This window comes from Equus przewalskii, unplaced genomic scaffold (genome assembly GCF_037783145.1).
Source record: "Equus przewalskii isolate Varuska unplaced genomic scaffold, EquPr2 ChrUn-3, whole genome shotgun sequence".
Classification (NCBI taxonomy): Eukaryota; Metazoa; Chordata; class Mammalia; order Perissodactyla; family Equidae; genus Equus; species Equus przewalskii.
In genome coordinates this window covers 2,895,286-2,915,163 of record NW_027228751.1, presented here as the reverse complement: position 1 = coordinate 2,915,163, position 19,878 = coordinate 2,895,286, and the positions used below count along the sequence as shown (strand labels likewise).

The 19,878-nt window shown below is 39.6% G+C and overlaps 1 protein-coding gene across 1 annotated transcript in view; it reads right to left on the bottom strand.

Annotated features, from left to right (window-relative positions):
* The window catches only part of RGS5 (regulator of G protein signaling 5), a 52,497-nt gene that overhangs the window by 6,190 nt on the left and 26,429 nt on the right, over positions 1–19,878 (bottom strand). Inside the window, exons 2-4 of the mRNA XM_008518259.2 lie at positions 19,639–19,749; positions 13,213–13,274; positions 2,753–2,919 (exon numbers count right to left, since the gene is read on the bottom strand). Coding sequence (XP_008516481.1) covers positions 2,753–2,919; positions 13,213–13,274; positions 19,639–19,749 — 340 coding nt within the window. The remainder of the gene's footprint in view (positions 1–2,752; positions 2,920–13,212; positions 13,275–19,638; positions 19,750–19,878) is intronic.

The following is a 19,878-nucleotide window of genomic DNA, read 5'->3' as shown; positions in this document are numbered from 1 at the left end:
TGGCAAGCCATCCTGTGGTAGGCGTCCCACATATAAAGTAGAGGAAGATGGGCACAGATGTTAGCTCAGGGCCAGTCTTCCTCAGCAAAAAGAGGAAGATTGGCAGCAGATGTTAACTCAGGGCTAATCTTCCTCAAAAAAACCCCCCAAAAAACTCTCTAACACATGTATCCACCTGCTAATAATAGCTATTTAGCTTATTATTTTTATCTGCATAAGGCTCCTCCAATGAATCATTCTGATACACATTCATTTGTATCCTGAGCCAGGAAAATATTATTTCATTAATTTCAAATATGGTCAAATGTCAATTTGCAATGTACCAATTATCTACCTATTCAACTATATATGGCTGTTTCTCTTTCTTTAAATCTTAGTTCCGATTCTTATGACTGTATCTCTCTGTCAGTTCCTGATGTTAGAGAGCTGAGGTGAATATTCAGAGAAGGAAAATTTAGATTACTATTTGCCTGGGTAAATTTTCATATAGGTCAATCAGCTAATCATCGAAATGAAATAGTAAATTTTTAGGTTAAAATACAAGATTTGGGGAATTTTTAAAGTAATAATAACTACAATTTATTAAACATACTCGAGGTACAGACACATACATGTGAGATGCTTACAGTTAAAGGAACCGAGGATTAGAGAGCGTTAGTTAGAGACTTGCCCAAAGTCACAAATCTAGGAAGGTCTGGAGTTGGGATGTCTGCATCCATCACCTCACAAATATTTACTGAGTGCTTATTATGTGCCAGGAGCAGCATTTGCATCTTCTCTGATGCCCAGCTCAGAGAATGGAGGCCAAGATTATTTTAATAGAGCCCATAGGTCCTTATAATTGGGGGCCACCATTTGTTTGTTCTAGTAACTCACCCAGGGTTTTATTTATTTTGAAACCCCATTTTTTTTTTTAGGAAGATTAGCCCTGAGCTAACTATTGCCAATCTTCCTCTTTTTGCTGAGGAAGACTGACCCTGAGCTAACATCCATGCCTATCTTCCTCTGTTTTGTACGTGGGATGCCTACCACAGCATGGCTTTTGCCAAGTGTTGCTGCGTCCGCACCTGGGATCCAAACCAGCGAACCCCAGGCTGCCAAGAAGCCGAATGTGTGAACTTAACTGCTGCATCACCAGGCTGGCCCCTGAAACTCCATTTTTAATGTCTCATATTTTCATGATAAGCACTAATGTTTTAATAAAGAACCTTGAGAACAATGTTTTCCTAAAGCTCAAAGCAACTAGCGATAGTCTGGATGAAATATCTGTTTACAGATATTTCAACAAATCCTACAATTCTGTGAAGAAGAATAAAGTTGTTAGGAAGGGAGGTTGGAATTGGGGAATCCAGCTCAAGTTGGGAAATGTATGACAAATTTAACACTAACTTAATCTCCTTGATAACATCGTAAATAGAGATTCCATGCTAACAGATGAAGGATAGCCCAGCACAAAAGTCATCAGAAGTAGGGAAAGCTAACATATGTGCATGGGGTGGGAGGCTGAGAAGAACAAGAGATCTGGAGAGCATCCTCAAGTTAATTTCCACAGCAAGACTAATCTCAGTTTCCTTCTAGGAGTCTTTCACTTTCTGCACCTTGACCCACGGTATTCTACGCTGTCAAGCTCCTGACCTCCACCTCCTGTGTCATGGATGGAGCTCACCTGTTGGTATTAAAGTAAATAATTTGTCCATCTACTCAAACATATTTACCCTTTAAAAAAGTTCAGCAATGAGTAATTCATAACCAAAGGAATAAATTTCAAATGGTGGAACTCCAAGAGTCTAGAGCACCTGTGAAAGAAAGGGATATTGGGGATTTTTCCCTTTCAAATCATCTTAGTAGATTACTGCCTACCTACAGGGCTTGCTCAGATCACCTCTGTACTTGACTCCAAATCTTGATGAAATATTTAATGTCCAAATTGGATTAAGGGGTACAATATGAAATTAGGGTGACCTGATCAAAACATGATGAACAGGTCTTCCCAAGGCCTGTGGAATCCTCGATTCCACAAAAAAGGCAATCAATTCAGTTTCATAAAAAGCAAAGGACAGATAAACTGACCCAAAGCTTCTTTGAAATCAACACACATCTTGTATTTAGCAGTCAATTAATGGTATATTGTCTTCTGACATCTCTAGCTCTGTTATCTTATAATAATTTGAATTTCATGAGTAGATATGCTGTTGTCCCAACTAGAATGTAAATAAAAGACTTGAGGGAAACAAAAGGATGGAGAGGAATAGAGGGAAAAAAAAGAGAGTTCTCAAGAAAAGAAAGGGAAGGGGAGGGGGAGAGAGAAAAGATAAGTGATAGGAATATTCATTAGGCATTAATTAGTTCAGATATTGAGATGTATTTTTTCACATCCACTGTTTAATTCCATCCTCACAAAGACCTTGCAAAATAGTCTTCATTATCCCCATTTTCACAGAGAAAGAAACTAAGTTCAGAGAGACTCAATAACTCATCCAAGACCATACAACTAGTATGGTTCCCACGTGAGATGACGTGCTCCTGAAGTGAGAGCCATGCTGCTGGAAAGTGGTGTCCACAGGATTCAGGTTCACATCTACTTGGCCACACTGTCCTGCCTTGGCACTCAGTGGGTGCTTAGAAAGATGGCCCCCTCCCAAATTGGAGGAGCCTTTGGCTGCAGGCTGTACCACAGATGTAAATCCTTCCTGGGAAGTCGCTGAGCTGACTCTCACTGCCCACATTCACCCACCTCCCCATCAGGACCAACCTCTTTAGGAGCCTCCGTTTGGATGAATTCTTCGTAAATTTTCTTTGCCTTCTCAGCCATCTTGTCAGGGGACTTGATCTTCTTGTAATCCTCACAGGCAATCCAGAACTCAAGGTTTTCCTCACTGAATTCTGATTTCAGGAAACTTTTGAAGCTGGCAAGTCCATCTAGCAGGAAAAAGGTCAGTGAGAAGATAAATTTATTTATTTGTGTGTTTTATCTCTCTCTCTCTCTCTCTCTATCTATCTATCTATCTAATAGTATATCCTGCTGTATAGGCTAAGCTTATTTACTATATATTTCTGTCACATATAAAAGAACTTTTTGAAGGTTAACTTATTTACTCCTATGAGAACCCTAAGAAGCAGGTGCTGTTGATATCCTATTTTACAAATGTGGTCAGAGGGTCAAGTAATTTCCTTAGCTAACCAGCTGGTAGGTGGCAGAACTGGGATTCAATTCCAGGCAGTCCGTATCTGAGTGATGAAGGTTTACCTGTATGTGGCATCAAAGAATACTATGAACACTAATGCCATTCTGGATACCTATCAATTACCAATGAGAAAAAACACATTGAAAAAGAGGAATAAAGGAAAAATCATTCTATATCTTCAATGTTTTCCTCCTTTTTAAAGCTGAATATATACACACTTTTAAAGCCAAAATTCTCACAAGTATGTATCTATAGAGAGAGAATCCATGTCTATTTAGTATCTGAAGAAAGTAGACTTCTAAAGGAAGCAGAGAGAGAGAAGAATTCTAGTTTTCCACAGACTGTATCACAATTATCGGCCAATCCTCAGTAATTCCCAGCATGTCACTTTGCCTCCCAGGGGAGAAGACAGGACTAACTGTCACCAGTACGTCAGGGTCTGGTTTTCCTCTAACTTGCCCCCTATCAGGAGACATTTCTACCATCCATTAGTTCTGTTTAGGAAACATATTCACGTTCTGAATTCATTTCCTTTGACCTAATTTCAATCTATTTCCCTTTCTCTTGAATATTTGTCCTTACTCCTTTTTAGAGAGTCTAAATTTTCATTCATTAGTCCTTGCCTAATACATTGATTTCATACAGCATGCACAAAATGCGTGTGATGTTTAAACCAGAGATATATTGTTGTCATTTTGGCAATTTCCCTTCTATACATTTTTATTGTCTTCATGCCCTTCACAGTCCCCTACAGACACATTCAATTCCAAAGAAACAGAAAGGCTAGTTATAATTAACTTGGATTAAGGTCACCAGTGATTTCTGGATCCAAACAAGACAATTTGTACTTTAGTCCCCTCTCCTTCCTCTTACCCTAAAAACATTTTTTATTGATCAACACCTAAAAATATATCTGGGTACAATGGTAGGTATGATAGGTATGATAAACAATTTTTTCTAGAAACCTAGCTAGAAGAATTACTTTAAAACCATTTGATAACATGTACCTGGAAAAAATCAGGGATATTTTCTCTCTCCCCCTGCCCATATTTCCAGCACTATTTATTAGAATTGAGTGACACAGGAGCCAACATATATGCTGAAAGGAGAACCAGGCCCTGGATCTCTCTCTGTCGTGGTTAAAGTTTTCATTGTTTCTTAAACAAAAGTAGTCTCTGTCAAAACGGAAAAATTCCCAGGCACTTTCTAGCTGCCAGGAAATGACAGCAGGAGTGAAGTCTTATGAGCTCCTACACAATTGGGTCTAAGATTGTGGAGGAAATAATAATTTCACAGAATAAGTCTGTGACCAATTTGTTCTCATTAGCCCCAAGTCCCCACAACATATCAGGCACTCTGAATCACCATTCCAGATCTTTGTAAAAGATAGAGATATAATCCCAGTCCGCCCAACCACTATTATTTATGACCTGAGGACACACGCCAGGATTCCACAACAATGTGAACATTTACCGTCTATCCAGGGAAGGAGGTTGGAAAATAACTTTCCAGCGCAGTGAGTCCATTTCCTGGGTAATGGTTTCATCATCCTCATTGAATTCCACAATATTATTTCAAGGCTTTTTGTCAGTATACAGACTTTAAACCGAGACTCACAAAATGGCTTTACACTCTATTGGTCTGGGAGATGTTTAAAGTTATTCTTTCTCACATCTGGCTTTTGAGGACTCTCTGGAGAGTCCCTTATTAGGACCTTCTAAAGCTACTTTCTAAGTACTTTTTCCTCTTTAACCTCTGGTTTCCTACTGGTCCATTCCTCAGATACTTTCCTGTTGAATTCCCATTACCCCTGAGGAAGTCCTCTTGTGTCACAGTCAAATAGACTCCAGGCCAAATGTGTCTATAATGCAAAGAACACAGCTGTCTTCTTTGCCCGACCCCATTCCCCTGCCCGCTCCACACTGTAGTAGTGCCCCCAGCACACATCCCTGATAAACTACCACGTACTTCCCTGCTGAGCCTGCACAGAGCCTCAGGACACCTCTCAACACACCTCTTCAGGCATCCCCTACCTAGGAAGCAAATGAAACCCACCTGATCCTCTGGTCTGGTGGAAATACTCTGGGTTGTGACCCACATTATAATTCCAGAACTGACCCTAATGTGTGTTGTTGTGTGATATTACTTTTTTTTTTTTTTTTTTTTTGCTGAGGAAGGTTAGCCCTGAGCTAACATCTGTTCCCAATCTTCCTCTTTTTCTTGCTTGAGGAAGACTAGCCCTGAGCTAACATCTGTGCTAATCTTCCTCCACTTTATATGTGGGTCACTGACACAACATGGCTGACAATCGGTGTAAGTCTGCGCCTGGGATCTGAACCCATGAACCCAGGTCGCTAAAGTGGAATGTGCCGAACTTAACCACTAGACTACAGGGCCAGCCCCAGTTGTCACTTTTGAAATCCATGTAAACTAGAGTAGCAGGCCTACCAAAGAACGAAACGAATCCACTTATAAAACTATTTTGAAAATAAAAGTAGTATTAGTCAAATCAAAGTCAGATTGGTATAAAGGAAAAATATAAAAAACTAGATTAGCACAAATCTCTTCTCCTAGGGGAAAAATAGTGAAATGTTTTGATAGTTGAGAAGCACCATTACATAGCTTACTGGTTCAAAGCATGGGCTCTAGAGTTGAGATTGCCTGCTGGTGGATCCTGGCACACTACATTACTGCAGTAACTTGGACCTGTTATCTAACCTCTCTGAGCCTCAGTTACCTCATCTGTTAAATGGAGATAATAATGGAACCTAGTCAATAGAGTTGTAAGGATTAAATAATTCATGCAAAGCTCTTACGTGGCATTGAACATAATGATAGCTCAATAAATGTCTAGCTTTCATCATTACTATTCATACCCAATTTAAAATTAATCTTTATCGTCATTCTAAACCCAACTCAAATGTTGCCTCCTAAGCCTCCTAATCAAGGTAGTCTTTAACCACTACCCTCCACTAGCTCCACTTTATCATCATGAGAAGAGATTACTTTTGTTCTTCTGTTGGAGTTTTTTGCTTATATGGCTATCTTTTCCAGAAGGCTGTTAATTGTTTGGGTTCAAGGGTTGAGTTTCACTTATATTTGCCACTCTTTCTCATCCCACCTCCTAGTCTAAATCTTTGTGTCTAACATTTAATAGAGGTTTGCACTAAACTAAATAAGACCCATTTAGGGAAGTATTTTCTCCCAAGTCACAGAACTGAAGAACACAAACTTTAAAGGAAAATTAATTTACTGATTTTACTATTGTTATACTATTTTATTTCATGGACAGGTTTCCTAACCTCTCTGTGTCTCAGTTTCCTTTGCCGAAAAGTAGAGATCATTATTGTACCTAAGTTCTAAAATTATTGCAATCATTAAATCAACTAATGTATGCAAAGTGCTTAGGACAGTGCCTGGCACATGGTAAATAATAAATGTGAGCTATTGCTTTTATTATTATAATTATTGCTTTAAAGGAACTTGTGGCTGCCAGTGAGTAAGATGATGATAAAGATGAGCTGGAAAGGAAAAGGGAGAATATTGAAAACCAAAAAGACTGAATGGGGAAAGACTAAAAGCTATTCTTCTGAGAACAGGAACAAAACAGGGATGCTCACTCTCACCACTGCTATTAAATACAGTACTGGAAGTTTTAGCCAGAGCAATTAGGCAAGAAAAAGAAATAAAAGGGATCCAAATAGGAAAGGAAGGAGTAAAACTATTACTATTTGTGGATGACATGATTCTATATATAAAGAACCCTAAAGAATCCACCAAAAACTATTAGAAATAATCAGTGAATACAATAAAGTTGCAGGGTACAAAATCAGCTGCATTTCCATACACTAACAACAAACTAACAGAAAGAGAAATCGAAGAATACAATCCCATTTACAATTGCAAGAGAAAGAATGAAATACCTAGGAATGAATTTAACCAAGGAGGTGAAAGACCTACACATTGAAAACTGTAAGACAGTATTGAAAGAAATCGAAGAAGACATAAACAAACGGAAAGATATCCCATGCCCATGGATTGGAAGAATAAACATAGTTAAAATGTCCATATTTCCTAAAGCAGTCTACAGATTCAATGCAATCCAAATCAGAATCTCAATGACATTCTTCATGGAAATAGGGCAAAGAATCATAAAATTTATATGGAATGACAAATGACCCTCAATAGCCAAAGTAATCCTGAGAAAAAAGAACAAAGCTGGAGGTATCACAACCCCTGACTTCAAAACATACTACAAAGCCATAGTAACCAAACAGCATAGGGGCCAGCCCCGTGGTCGAGTGGTTAACGTTCCGTGCACTCCTCTTCAGTGGCCCAAGATCACAGGTTCAGATCCTGGGTGTGGACCTACTCCACTCATCAGCCATGCTGTGGAGGCGTCCCACATACAAAGTGGAAGAAGATTCACACAGATGTTAGCCCAAGGGGAATCTACCTTACCAAAAAACAAAACAAACAAACAAAAAAACAAAACAGCATGGTTCTGGCAGAAAAACAGATACACAGATCAATAGAACAGAACTGAAAGCCCAGAAGTAAACCCATACATCTATGGACAGCTAATCTTTGACAAAGGAGCCAAGAGCATACAATGGAGAAAGGAAAGTCCCTTTAATAAATGGTGTTGGGAAAACTGGGTGGCCACATGCAAAAGAATGAAAGTAGACCATTATCTTACACCATACACAAAAATTAATTCATAATGGATTAAAGACTTGAATGTAAGACCTGAATCCGTAAAACTCTTAGAAGAAAATATAGGCAGTACACTCCTTGACATCAGTCTTAGCAGTATCTTTTTGAATACCACATCTGCTCGGGCAAGGGAAACAAAAGGAAAAATAAACAAATGGGATTACATCAGACTAAAAACCTCCTGCAAGGCAAAGGAAACCATCAACAAAACGAAAAGACAATGCACCAACTGGGAGAAAATGTTTGCAAATCAAATAACCGACAAGGGGTTAATTTCCAAAATATAGAAATAACTCATACAACTCAACTCAACAACAGTAACCAAAACAACCTGATCAAAAAATGCCCAGAGGATATGAACAGACGTTTTTCCAAAGGAGATATACAGATGGCCAACAGGCACATGAAAAAATCTTCAACATCAGTAATTATTAGGGAAATGCAAATCAAAACTACAACGAGGGACTGGCTCGATGGCATAGTGGTTACGTTCACACGCTCTGCTTCGGCGGCCTGGGGTGGGCAAGTTTGGATCCTGGGTGTGGACCTAGCACCACTTGTCAAGCCACCCTGTGGTGACATCTCACATAATACAGAGGAAGATTGGCACAGATGTTAGCTCAAGGACAATCTTCCTCAAGCAAAAAGAGGAAGATTGGCAACAGATGTTAGCTCAGGGACAATCTTCCTCACACACACAAAGAACTACAATGAGATATCACTTCACACCCTTCAGATACAAGAAACAAGTGTTTGAGAGGACGTGGAGAAAAGGGAACCCTCATACACTGCCAGTGGGAATGCAAACTGGTGCAGCCACCACGGAAAACAGTATGGAGATTTCTGAAAAAATTAAAAATAGAAATACCATATGGTCCAGCTATCTCACTACTAGGTGTTTATCCAAAGAACATGAAATCAACAATTCAAAAAGATAAATGCACCCCTATGTTCATCACGGCATTATTCACAATAGCCAAGATGTGGAAGCAACCCAAGTGCCCATAGACTGGTGAATGGATAAAGATGTGGTATACATATATATATGTATATATAATGGAATACTATTCATCCATAAAAAAGACAAAATTGTGCCATTGGCAACAACATGGAGTGACCTTGAGAGTATTATGCTGAGCGAAATAAGTCAGACAGAGAAAGACAAATACCATATGATTCCACTCATATGTGGAGGATAAGCAAACACATGGGTAAGGAGAATGGATTAGTGGTTACCAGAGGGGAAGGAGGTGAGGGGATGGTGAAAGGGGTACAGGGGCACATACATATGGTGACAGGTGAAAACTGGACTATTGGTGTTGAGCACGATGCAGTCTACACAGGAACTGAAATATAGTGATCTACACCTGAAATTTACACAATGTTGCAAGTCAATATGACCCCAATAAAATAAAATAAAGAGGGAGAGAAGCAGAAGGAGAATGCAAAGACAGAAACAAAAAAAGGAGCCCAGATCCAGGCTATTCCATTCCCCATGGAAGAATCCAAATCTCAAGAGTGTCTCAAGGAAATATTCTAACCTTTTGGAGCACCGAGGGCAAAGAAATCCACATAAAAACTTTACTGCTGCCGGACTGTGTTTCATTCTTCCTCTGCTCTTAAAGACAGTCACGTGGAGGAGTTTAATGTCTCTGCCTTATTTAAATTCCCATGTGCAATCTGTTTGTGTTTAAAAAACAACACAGTGGTTATGTGCCCCAAGGACCTACTAAATGAAAACAGTGCCATCTATAGAACTGGACGAAGCATGTAAGAAATTGATATGCTTTGAGAACAGAGTCAAATACACCGGATAATTAAAATGATTCTAAAAAATGAGGAAAGGTGAGAGGAATCTTGTTAGCTAGAAAGGAAAAGATTGAGTAGAGGCTTAATTGTCTTATTTTTTTTAGCGGTTTGGTACCAGCTGATTTCATTTCCTCTCAAGAAAAATTAAGAAAAATGTGGATTTAAGGAAGGCTTGAGGAACTATATCAATTGTGAGAGTCAATATCCTACATTAGCACATAGCCAAATGTTCTTTAAAAATCAACATAGATGCCATTCCTCAAGGCTAAACGGTTTGCTTTATCAAATCAAACATGTGAGAAGTGGGGGGCTGGCCCCATGGCCAAGTGGTTAAGTTCAGCAGCCAGGGGTTTCGCTGGTTCGGATCCTGGGCGTGGACATGACGCCTCTCATCAGGCCATGCTGAGGCGGCATCCCACATGCCACAACCAGAAGGGACTCCAACTAGAATGTACAACTACGTGCTGGGGGGGCTTTGGGGAGAAGAAGAAGAAGAAGAAGAAAAAAGATTGGCAACAGATGTTAGCTCAGGTGCCAGTCTTTAAACAAAACAAAACAAAAAACGTGAGACGGGACTGTGAAGTTTTAAATGCATATATTTCTCAAATATATCTTTCTCCATTACCTGTTTTGCAACAATCACAGCTCGTGTTAGATATTTCTGATCACAGGCCATTAGTTTTAGCAGATTCAAATAAGAACATCTCATAAGAACTGAGTCGCCAAAGTTTGGCTTAAAGTTTCTCATGATGCGCAATAGTTGATGTTTGGGGGAATAGGTCAAATATCCTTTCTCCAGATTGATGGTGTTGGGGTAGAATAATTTGGGCATGCCTGTTGTTCCACTAATCCATCTCTAGGAACAGCCAGAGAGAAACAGAGAGCAGAGACAAAGCAGCAAGAGAGAGACACAGAGCAAGAAGGAGAGACATGGAGAGAAGCAGAGACAGAGAGGAGAAATGGAAAGATAAAGAGGAAAAGAGAGACAGTAAGATTAGAGAAATAGAGACAGAGAAAGGGAGGGGCTGTCTTGCTTTACTAATGGCATACCTTCCACAGTACATGGCTCTCCGCTGTTTCTGTGAGATCTCTACACCCATACCAGACAACCTCTTTTTCACTTGAGCTAGTTTGAATGGATAGATACCGTTTTGAGGGAAGAATTTTGACTAGAATAGTGCTTTTCCATTTATTGCTTGGGGAAATTAATTGCCCAAGTCTTAAAAATATTAATTACTTAAGAGGATGATTATGTGGAACTTAAGATTCTATATACACACACATATACACAGATACTATATACCCACATATATATGCATATATAATTTTTAAATATTATATATAATTAACTAAATTAAATATTGTGAACATTATATATCTTTACACAAGTCTGGCTTAACTTCTACCCCTATTTTTCTTATCCCAATAGCTCTCTGTCCCCTAAATGCCTGAAACATATGAACTGAACATATGGCCCTAAGGATTAGAGTGACAGAAAAGGATTGTATATGAGCACATAAATATCTATCATTCTCCTTAATGGTTTTGAACACATGGAAATAGTTCTGTTAATTCTCAAGTTTCTAGACAATAGCAATAAATACTTGTACCCAGGGTACTTAGCATTCATAATGTATTAATTTGACTCCAATGGATTGATTGGATTACAATTTTAATTGTAATCTATCAGGTTGCTATTGGCCCCAAAACCACTGTATAACACAATAAATAAGTCAATTGATAGACTTAAATATGTTTCTGTTAGTTGACCTCATGGAGTTTCTGGGTCCAAGAGGCAAAATGAATTCATTCATTCACCCATTAAGTAAATAAACATTTATTGAACATTTTGTTCATGGGCGGGGTACTCTGATTAGCACAAGAAATAAAAAGAGAATCAAAGATGTATAAGATTGTGAAAGTTCCAAATTAGAGGCTTTGGTGTTCTGCCTCCAAACGTAAGATATTGATTCTATCACAGGTAGGCACAAGCTTAGCCCACCAAAAACATAAAAACTATTCATACACAATTGAACATACGTTCTTTGTTATCTACTCTGTGCCTATTAATCATGATAGTCCTGTGAGAAATATTTTTTAAATCTTTATTTTTGCAAAGTATCTAACAAAATTTCATATTCCATTCTTGTGGTGAAGTTGGAGAAATATGAATTGGATATCTTAAACTGAATCATATTTTTACTCATTTATTTTTTTCCCCAAGGAAGATTAGCCCTGAACTAACATCAGCTGCCAATCCTCCTCTTTTTGCTGAGGAAGACTGGCCCAGAGCTAACATCCGTGCCCATCTTCCTCTACTTTATATGTCGGACGCCTACCACAGCATGGCTTGACAAGCGGTGCCACGTCCGCACCAAACCGGCGAACCCCGGGCTGCCGAAGCAGAATGTACACACTTAACCGCTGCGCCACCAGGCATATTTCTGGAATAAACTATTCAATATTTATTTTCCCCATACCATGCACTTCTTGTTGTGAAATTATCCAGACCAAAAAAACTAAGTCCTGACTGTCAATGAATTTATAATTTATCATAGGAGAGAGATGACTATGATCAGAGCACAATATAGCAAGTATTAAGTGGCATAAAAGATGTGCAGACAATGGCTCTGGGAGCTCAGAAGGAGGATAAATCATTCTGGATGGTCAAGAAAGACTAGGCATTTAGTATTTAGATTTGCTTTTATAGGAGCGGGAGAATTTCAACACAGAGAGATATGAATACAAAGTATTCCAGCCAAAGTGATTACATGTAGAAATCCTATATGGAGGGGAGAACACTTCAGTTTGACTGCAGACCAGCCATATGGTTATCATGGAGGATCTTAAATATTGGAAATTTGAACTCGATACTGCAGACTTTGGGAATCAGTAAGGATTTTGGATTAGGGGACAGGCAAGTAGTGTTCAGATGTATTGGTATTAGCTTGGAAAGGAGTTCTTGCTGGCACTTTTGTTATGTCTCGAATGAAGACATAAAAGGCATGCTGCCAGAAGGGGAAACCGAGGCTGGGGGAGATCACAACCCATGTCAAGTCACAAAAGCAGTTAAGAGCAATTTGAATTAGGACATACTACCCAACCCATGCCTCATGGTCCAGTGATCTTTACACAGCTATATCTAATCCTTATCAAGCCATTATGAGGCTAAGCTGGCAGCATCTCTATTTTACTGATGAATGTATTAAGACGAACACAGGTCAAGCCACTTGCTCTGGCTCACACTAGTAAGTAGGACAGATGGGAACACAATCTGCAATCATGAGTCCTCAGGAGACCTTATTCTCACGTTCTCCCACAGTGCAGTACAACTTCTTCTCATGAGCTGGAGAACCACACTTCCTCGGCACCATTCCCTTGTTGAGACTACTTTGAAAAACTGAAGAAATGTCAACATTGGGGAAGAAGGACATGGGCATCACAAAGACGTGTTTTGTCTCCATCCTTCCCCTGAGCTTTATAAAAGAAAACGTGAACTTACAGTTGTTCTGCAGGACCTTGTCCAGGGAATCACGCCACTGCAGGGCCTCATCCAGGGAGGGTCTAAATCAAGAATCAAGAAAGAAAAAGTTGATGGCCATAAGAAGGAAAATAGCTACCTATTCCAGCAACGACTTGGACCTGCTTTTCTTAGAAATGATACAACCAATGACCCATACTCAGGACAAAGGAGTTTGAGTTGTTTCTCTCTACCAATTGGGTTTGATGAGCTGGGTTTGCTTTCATACATCTATATCACACATCTTCATCTCTTTTGGAAGGATTTCATTCGACCTGTCCCTTTTTAGAAGTAGAGTCTATTTGTCATGAAGCTATGTCTTGATAGTCTTGTATATCCCATGACAGTACTTCCAATAGAGGTCCTTTTTCCAAATGTAACTGTAGGAAATGAGTTGTCCCACTGCAGGGATCAAACTTACATCCTCTGCCTCACCAATACTGTACTTGAGCCACCTGATTTCATCAGCAAGGGGCATTTGATTCCACATCCACATCCCAAGGGCATCATATCAAAGCTGCTGAAAGATGCTATGTATGATGCCATCTTATGTTGGGCATGTGATTATAGGGAGTCTACATTTTAAAAAATCTGAGTGCATTTTTCCTGCCCAATTAGGATGGGATAATATTTTTTTTAAGATCTATTCTTTCTGAGAAGTGATTAATACATCATGAATAGGAATGCTGTGCACAAATGCTCCAGATACTGACTCAAAAGGAGTAGGTAATAACCAACACATAATTTCCCTTTAGGCTGTTTTTATTTTAACATTTATACGTGTAAAAACCCTGTAGTTATTTCACTTTAACCACTAATTTTTCTCTCACAGCAGGATTATATCAAGTCGGGCTGGTGTTGTCTGGGGGGAAAATGTCCTGGGGCTCACCCTGTTCTCACTTTTGCATTAGCAAGTAAGTTCTTCACTGTCAAATCAAAACAGACTAACCAGACATTTATTAGAATATTAAGGCCAATCAAGGTGTTCTTCCTGAATGGGAATTTCTTTAGCTATGAACTTGTTTTGTCTACTGTTCAGACAATCCAGGATAATTCCTGCTTCTGGTTTTTAAAAATTAATATCTTGGGGTTTTAATAGACAATTGCTGCTTCTACTTCTTTTTTTTTTTTTAAAGATTTTATTTTTCCTTTTTCTTCCGAAAGCACCCCAGTACATAGTTGTGTATTTTTAGTTGTGGGTCCTTCTAGTTGTGGCATGTGGGATGCCACCTCAGCATGGCCTGATGAGCAGTGCCATGTCCGCGCCCTGGATCCAAACCCTTGAAACCCTGGGCAGCCGACGTGGAGTGTGCAAACTTAACCACTTGGCCACGGGGCTGGCCCCTGCTTCTACTTTTCATTTTGCCATCCAGGCTCGGATTCTGCCTCCCTTTTTTACGTAAGGAGTCCAAGATGGCAGTAGAGTTTTTGGCTAAAGTACTGTGAATAATTCCATCACCTCTCTATGCCTCGTTGCAGAACATGTACAGATTTCAATTCTTAATGATAGGATTTTTCATAAAGTTTTATGTTTTTACTATTTGAAGGTCAAATATGACAAAAATTAGAGTAATAAACCTGGTGAAATAATCTTAGGTGATTTCTTTTTTCCTGGCTGGAAACATAGGTATCATAGATTAAAAACTGAATACTAATTCCTTGGAAATTTATTTTTAATAAGTGAACTACCTTCCCTCCCCCTTCTTTTTGTCTGGTTAGCATAAAGAAGCAGAGGAAGGAGAAATGACGTGAAGAGGAAGTTACAAGTATGTCCTTATATTTTTCTGCCTCATTTTATTTCTAAACAGAGAAGGATCTGTTTTCTAGGGGTCGGTAACTCCTTTTGGCTCTTCTATCTTAGCTCATATTCAGAACTTTTCCTTTGTATATATTATTTCATATCTACATCTTTAGCAAAAGGCTTTACCCATCTTAATTTCTTCATTACAGTGGGTGCAATGTTTTGCATGGAATAGACACCAAGTCTCTATTGATAATTGACATAAACAGCAGGACACCAAATTATTGGACAAAAGAAACTGGCTCAGATCAAGGGGAGGACCTGCTTCACTCACTGAGTCTCTCTGATTTTATGAATATTCTCATACAATGAAATCACCTTCCCTCGCCCCTTTTCCTCTGGTTAGTGTAGAGGGACAAAGGAATACGAAATGATATGAGCAGGTGCACCAAACTTCAGCATGTTACCAGATCCAGTTTGTCCCACATGGTCTCCTTAGAACCAGACTAACGGTCAATAGCAGCAGTACATCACAGCCTAGATTAAATTCCTGAAAAGGACATGTGCAGAGCCTGTGCTGGGGGTTAAATTAGTCCACATTGATTCAAGGACACAGTCAAGCAGGACGCAACCCCCACAGCATGAAGCTCAGTGATTGCCAGTCTAGGAGGTAACACAGGTTCATCCTGTCCTGATTCTCAGAATTTGCCGGCCCTCATTAAGTCTGACTTCTTTGGAAACAAGGTAGATGCAGAGCTGAATGACCAGTGAGTATCCTGGTTTGCAGGGTCATAGCTGACTACAGAGGGTGGGCATGGAGTCTCTGTGTGTGGGCATGGGGCAAGGGGGAGGAAGTCAGTTCAAGTGAAACGCAAAATAAACTTTTATGGAGATGATTAATTTTGTGCTTTATAATGCCCAATGTAAATGCCACCTGGTCCAGGAAGTGACCATCTCGGCTGGAAGTGCTCTGACCCTTCTCTGTACTCTTCCCACCTTTGATTGTTGAACATCTTACATGGCAATGATGTTCTCCCTGCCTAAAGGTATAGCCTGTTAGTCATGGAGAACTTTTCCCACCACCCTGTCCTGTGTGCATCCCTTGCAGCATTAATCTACCCCGCAATAAATGCTTGTCAAATTAATAATGGTTCAATTTTCCCAGAGTTAGTCTGGGTTGATGAGAGTCACGAATAACCCAAAACTTTAGAATTCAAAAATTTTAGCCCCATGAACCATTACTACAGCTATTGGCAACTCTGACACTTACTGGTTGTGACCATGGGAAAGTATTTTAAACTCTCTAAGCACCAGTGGTTTTCTTTCTCATTTTTTTCTTAATCTGCATAGTCCCTGGCACATATTTAAACAATCCTCACATACTCTTGCTCTCAACAGGGAAAGTGGAATTCAGATTATTTATTGGCACTTACAGTGCCTTCTCTGCTCTCTCTTCCTTTCCTGCAGTACAGTCTGTTCATGACCAGTCTCAAGTCTATGAACATTATTGAGCCCTTGCCCCATGGCTAGCAGTGACCTGATCACCATGGATGGGGATGCAGATAAAAACATCTGCCACTTTTTGATGTCTATCTGTCGGCCAAACATTGTATACACATCTTTAAACCTCACAACAATGCTCACTCTGCAGTTTAGGCCAGAGTATATGTATGAAAACACTTTGTAACTGTTCCTCACTGTGCACAGGTTAGGTGCTGCTTATACATGGAGGTCATTCTAGAGTTATAATGTGATAAAAACAACAACAAAATGTAGTTAAAAATTATTGACATAGGGAGCCAGCCCTGATGCCTAGCACTTAAAGTTCGGCACACTCTGCTTTAGCGGCCCGGGTTTGGTTCCCAGACACTGAACCACACCACTCATCTGTCAGTAGCCATGCTGAGGTGGTGGCTCACACAGCAGAACCAGAAGAACTTACAACTATACACAACTATGTATTGGGGCTTTGGGGGGGAAAAAGGAAGTAAAAAGGAGGAAGATTGGCAATAGATGTTAGCTTAGAGCGAAGCTTCTCTTACAAAAAACCAACATACATATATATATTATTGACATAGGGAGAAAAAGGACATCTAGATTATAAAATAAACTATAATATTATCTATATCTGCTCCTGAGAGCTTTGCAATTGATTACACTATAAGCCATGATAAGAGTTGTCACAAACTAAATTTATGTGGTTTACTAATATGTTTAGTGTTTATTATGAGGACCTAGAGCAAAGCCTTAGAGAATGCTCACATACAGAGGGTGGCAAAAAGTAGTAGCCCTTAGAGAGAGAGAGAAGACAAGAGGAGAATACAAGTTTAGGAGTTAAGGAAGAGAGTTTTAAGGAGGCCAACTGGTGAGTAGAGTCAAATGCTGCCAACAAGTGAGGGATGAGGCCTTAGTGCTGACAGTTTCCCTGAGGTTGGAAGGTTTAAACCCGATAAGAAGGAGTTAAAGAAGATACTGGAAGCAGTGACCTTTCATTTCTAGAGTTATTCAATGAAAGCAAGAGAAAGGGATGGGAGTAGAAGGCCTGAGGAGCTGGGAGAGTGTTTTTTCAGAGTGGAGCAGGGTACTTGTTTCTTCCTGATGGCAGAGGGTCCAGAGGGAAAAAGAGCAATGAAGAATACTAAACGGCAACACACGCTGGCTTTTCAAAGTAGGGATGTACGCAGCCTTTTCCTATTTTTGTCAATGGTTTGATTTTTTTTTTAAGGAGAGGAATAAAAATATATCAAAAAATAGAAATTTTTTTTTTTTTAGAAAGGATTGCTTTTTTTAAAAGATGGAAGGGGCTAAAAATACCTTCAGTCCAGAGAAGGTTTATTTTCTTCTCTGAGAGAAGAACGTGAGTAAAAAATACAGAGAAATTTTAAAGTGGGGGGAAGACAGATCAGTCGAGCTCATGCAGACCACTGTTTTTCTGTTAGTTACCAGGCCTGGACATTTGCTAAAAATGAGGAGGTGGAATGGGGTGGGGGATTGGAAGAGGATGGGAAAGCTTTGTAGCGGTCACTGTTAAAAATGCAGTAGAGACACACAAATATTCTCTGGGGATATGAAGGATTTTTTCCAAAACAATTCAAACTTCTGGAAGAAGAAAGGGGATGAAAACAAGAGAAGGAAATAATCCAATAAATGTCGGCCCCAGGTTTTCTTCCAAAACTGGCTCTCTCTGAATCCCTCTTAAGCCGAATTGTTCAAGTGTTTGTGTGGGATATTAAAGCAGAGAATCAAAGCAGGAAATATAGTACTATATTTATTTTTTAAAGCTAATTCCAACAGATCAATAACCACCATATTGTTTGCTTCAAAATAGACTTTTTGATCTGATGCTGCTCTAAAACGTGGTTCTTATTTCCACTAGTGCCTGGTGCCTACCAATCCACATTGAATTAGCTTCCCCTTTCTAAAGGCAGAAAACTCAATTATGCCTCACTTCCGGTTTGGGATCACTTTGAAGTAATAAAAGGAAGAGAATGAGAAGATCCACTTAAGTTAATGGAAAAAGATTTAAAAAGCATCACCCATCTCTCTAGCTCCTAACCAATCTAGCTATGTTAAGTTGAAGGTCATTTGGACAAAGAAAAGATTGGCCAATTTATACAAATGTTAAATTTTAAAAGAAATGGAGGTTAAAAGGGATTCCTGTATTTTTACCACACTTCTGTGATCTCCTCAAAACTTTTAGGTAGTAGAGTGAAAGAGTTTGAATACCTTTGGCTTTTCTTCTTCCCACTTTCCTTTCCTGATTTGTACGGGTATCTCTGTTTTAAAGGGAAGACGGAGTGTGTTTTGTCTAGGCAATGACAGGCTGTGTAGCTGGTGGAACAATGATAAACCATGTGAATGCCGTGAGCAGTGTGATTAAGTTACAGGAGAGCCAATGCCAATCATGAGCTGGATTTACCACCATAACATCTCGAATCTTTAGGATGATAGTTTCTCTCCATGCCTAAACTGACAGAAGTATGTTGGGCAAGGTAGGGTAAGAGGGAGTGAGGACTACGGAAGTCCAGTCAGGAGTATTAATTTATGGATTGGGGGAAAAAATTACTTGATGTAAATTCAATAGAAATAGCTGGTGAAGTACTCATTCCTCCATCAAGGAAGTCTTCTGTTCCTCTGTTGGACCTTGAAGGGATAATATCTTGGAAAAGAAACTATGAGGCTTAAATTGTCTGCCTTGGTCTTAGCCTCTTCCTGAGGAAAATGTTCTTACTTGTAGCTCCTGCTGAGGAAGCAGCCTTGGATACTTCCTTAGCAGACGAGCATCCAGTGATCACAATTAATTGGATGAGGAGAGAATGGTTACCTGAACCCAGGGCAGCAAGTGAACAGATACCTTTTACCACACTTCCACATGGGTAACTGATGAGGTGTCTGGTGCCATTTTATGAGGTATGATCTGTCTCTCGAACAAGGTCCCAAGGCAGGGCCTTGTCTATTTTTTAAGTATCCTGCCAGTATACAATATTATGCTCCAGACATAGGAGAGTCAAAAAAAAGCGCTTATTTACAAACCAACTCTCTAAGGCTCTTGTGATCCTCCATGAGTAATTGAAGGGGGAAGTTCTGCAGATGAGGGATGGTGCTATACACTTGAAAAATAGGCATCCTCTGGAGGAAAAGGAGCGGAATCCATACTCATGACTCACTTCTGGGTCTTGGCTGGTTTCTCCGGCTTCTCATTATACGGAATGACAAGGTCAATAGCAGAGTCTGGCTTCTGGAGGAGAATTCCCAACTTGATCTTAATCTCCTTGGCCCTGAAAGAAGAGATGTAAAGAGGAATGGGAGTACCACGTGAGCACACAAATCTAAAAGAGAGATTTCTTCCTGTGTCAGAGAAACAAAAATGAACAAAACCCCATTTCACTGTTGTGGCAGAAAGAATA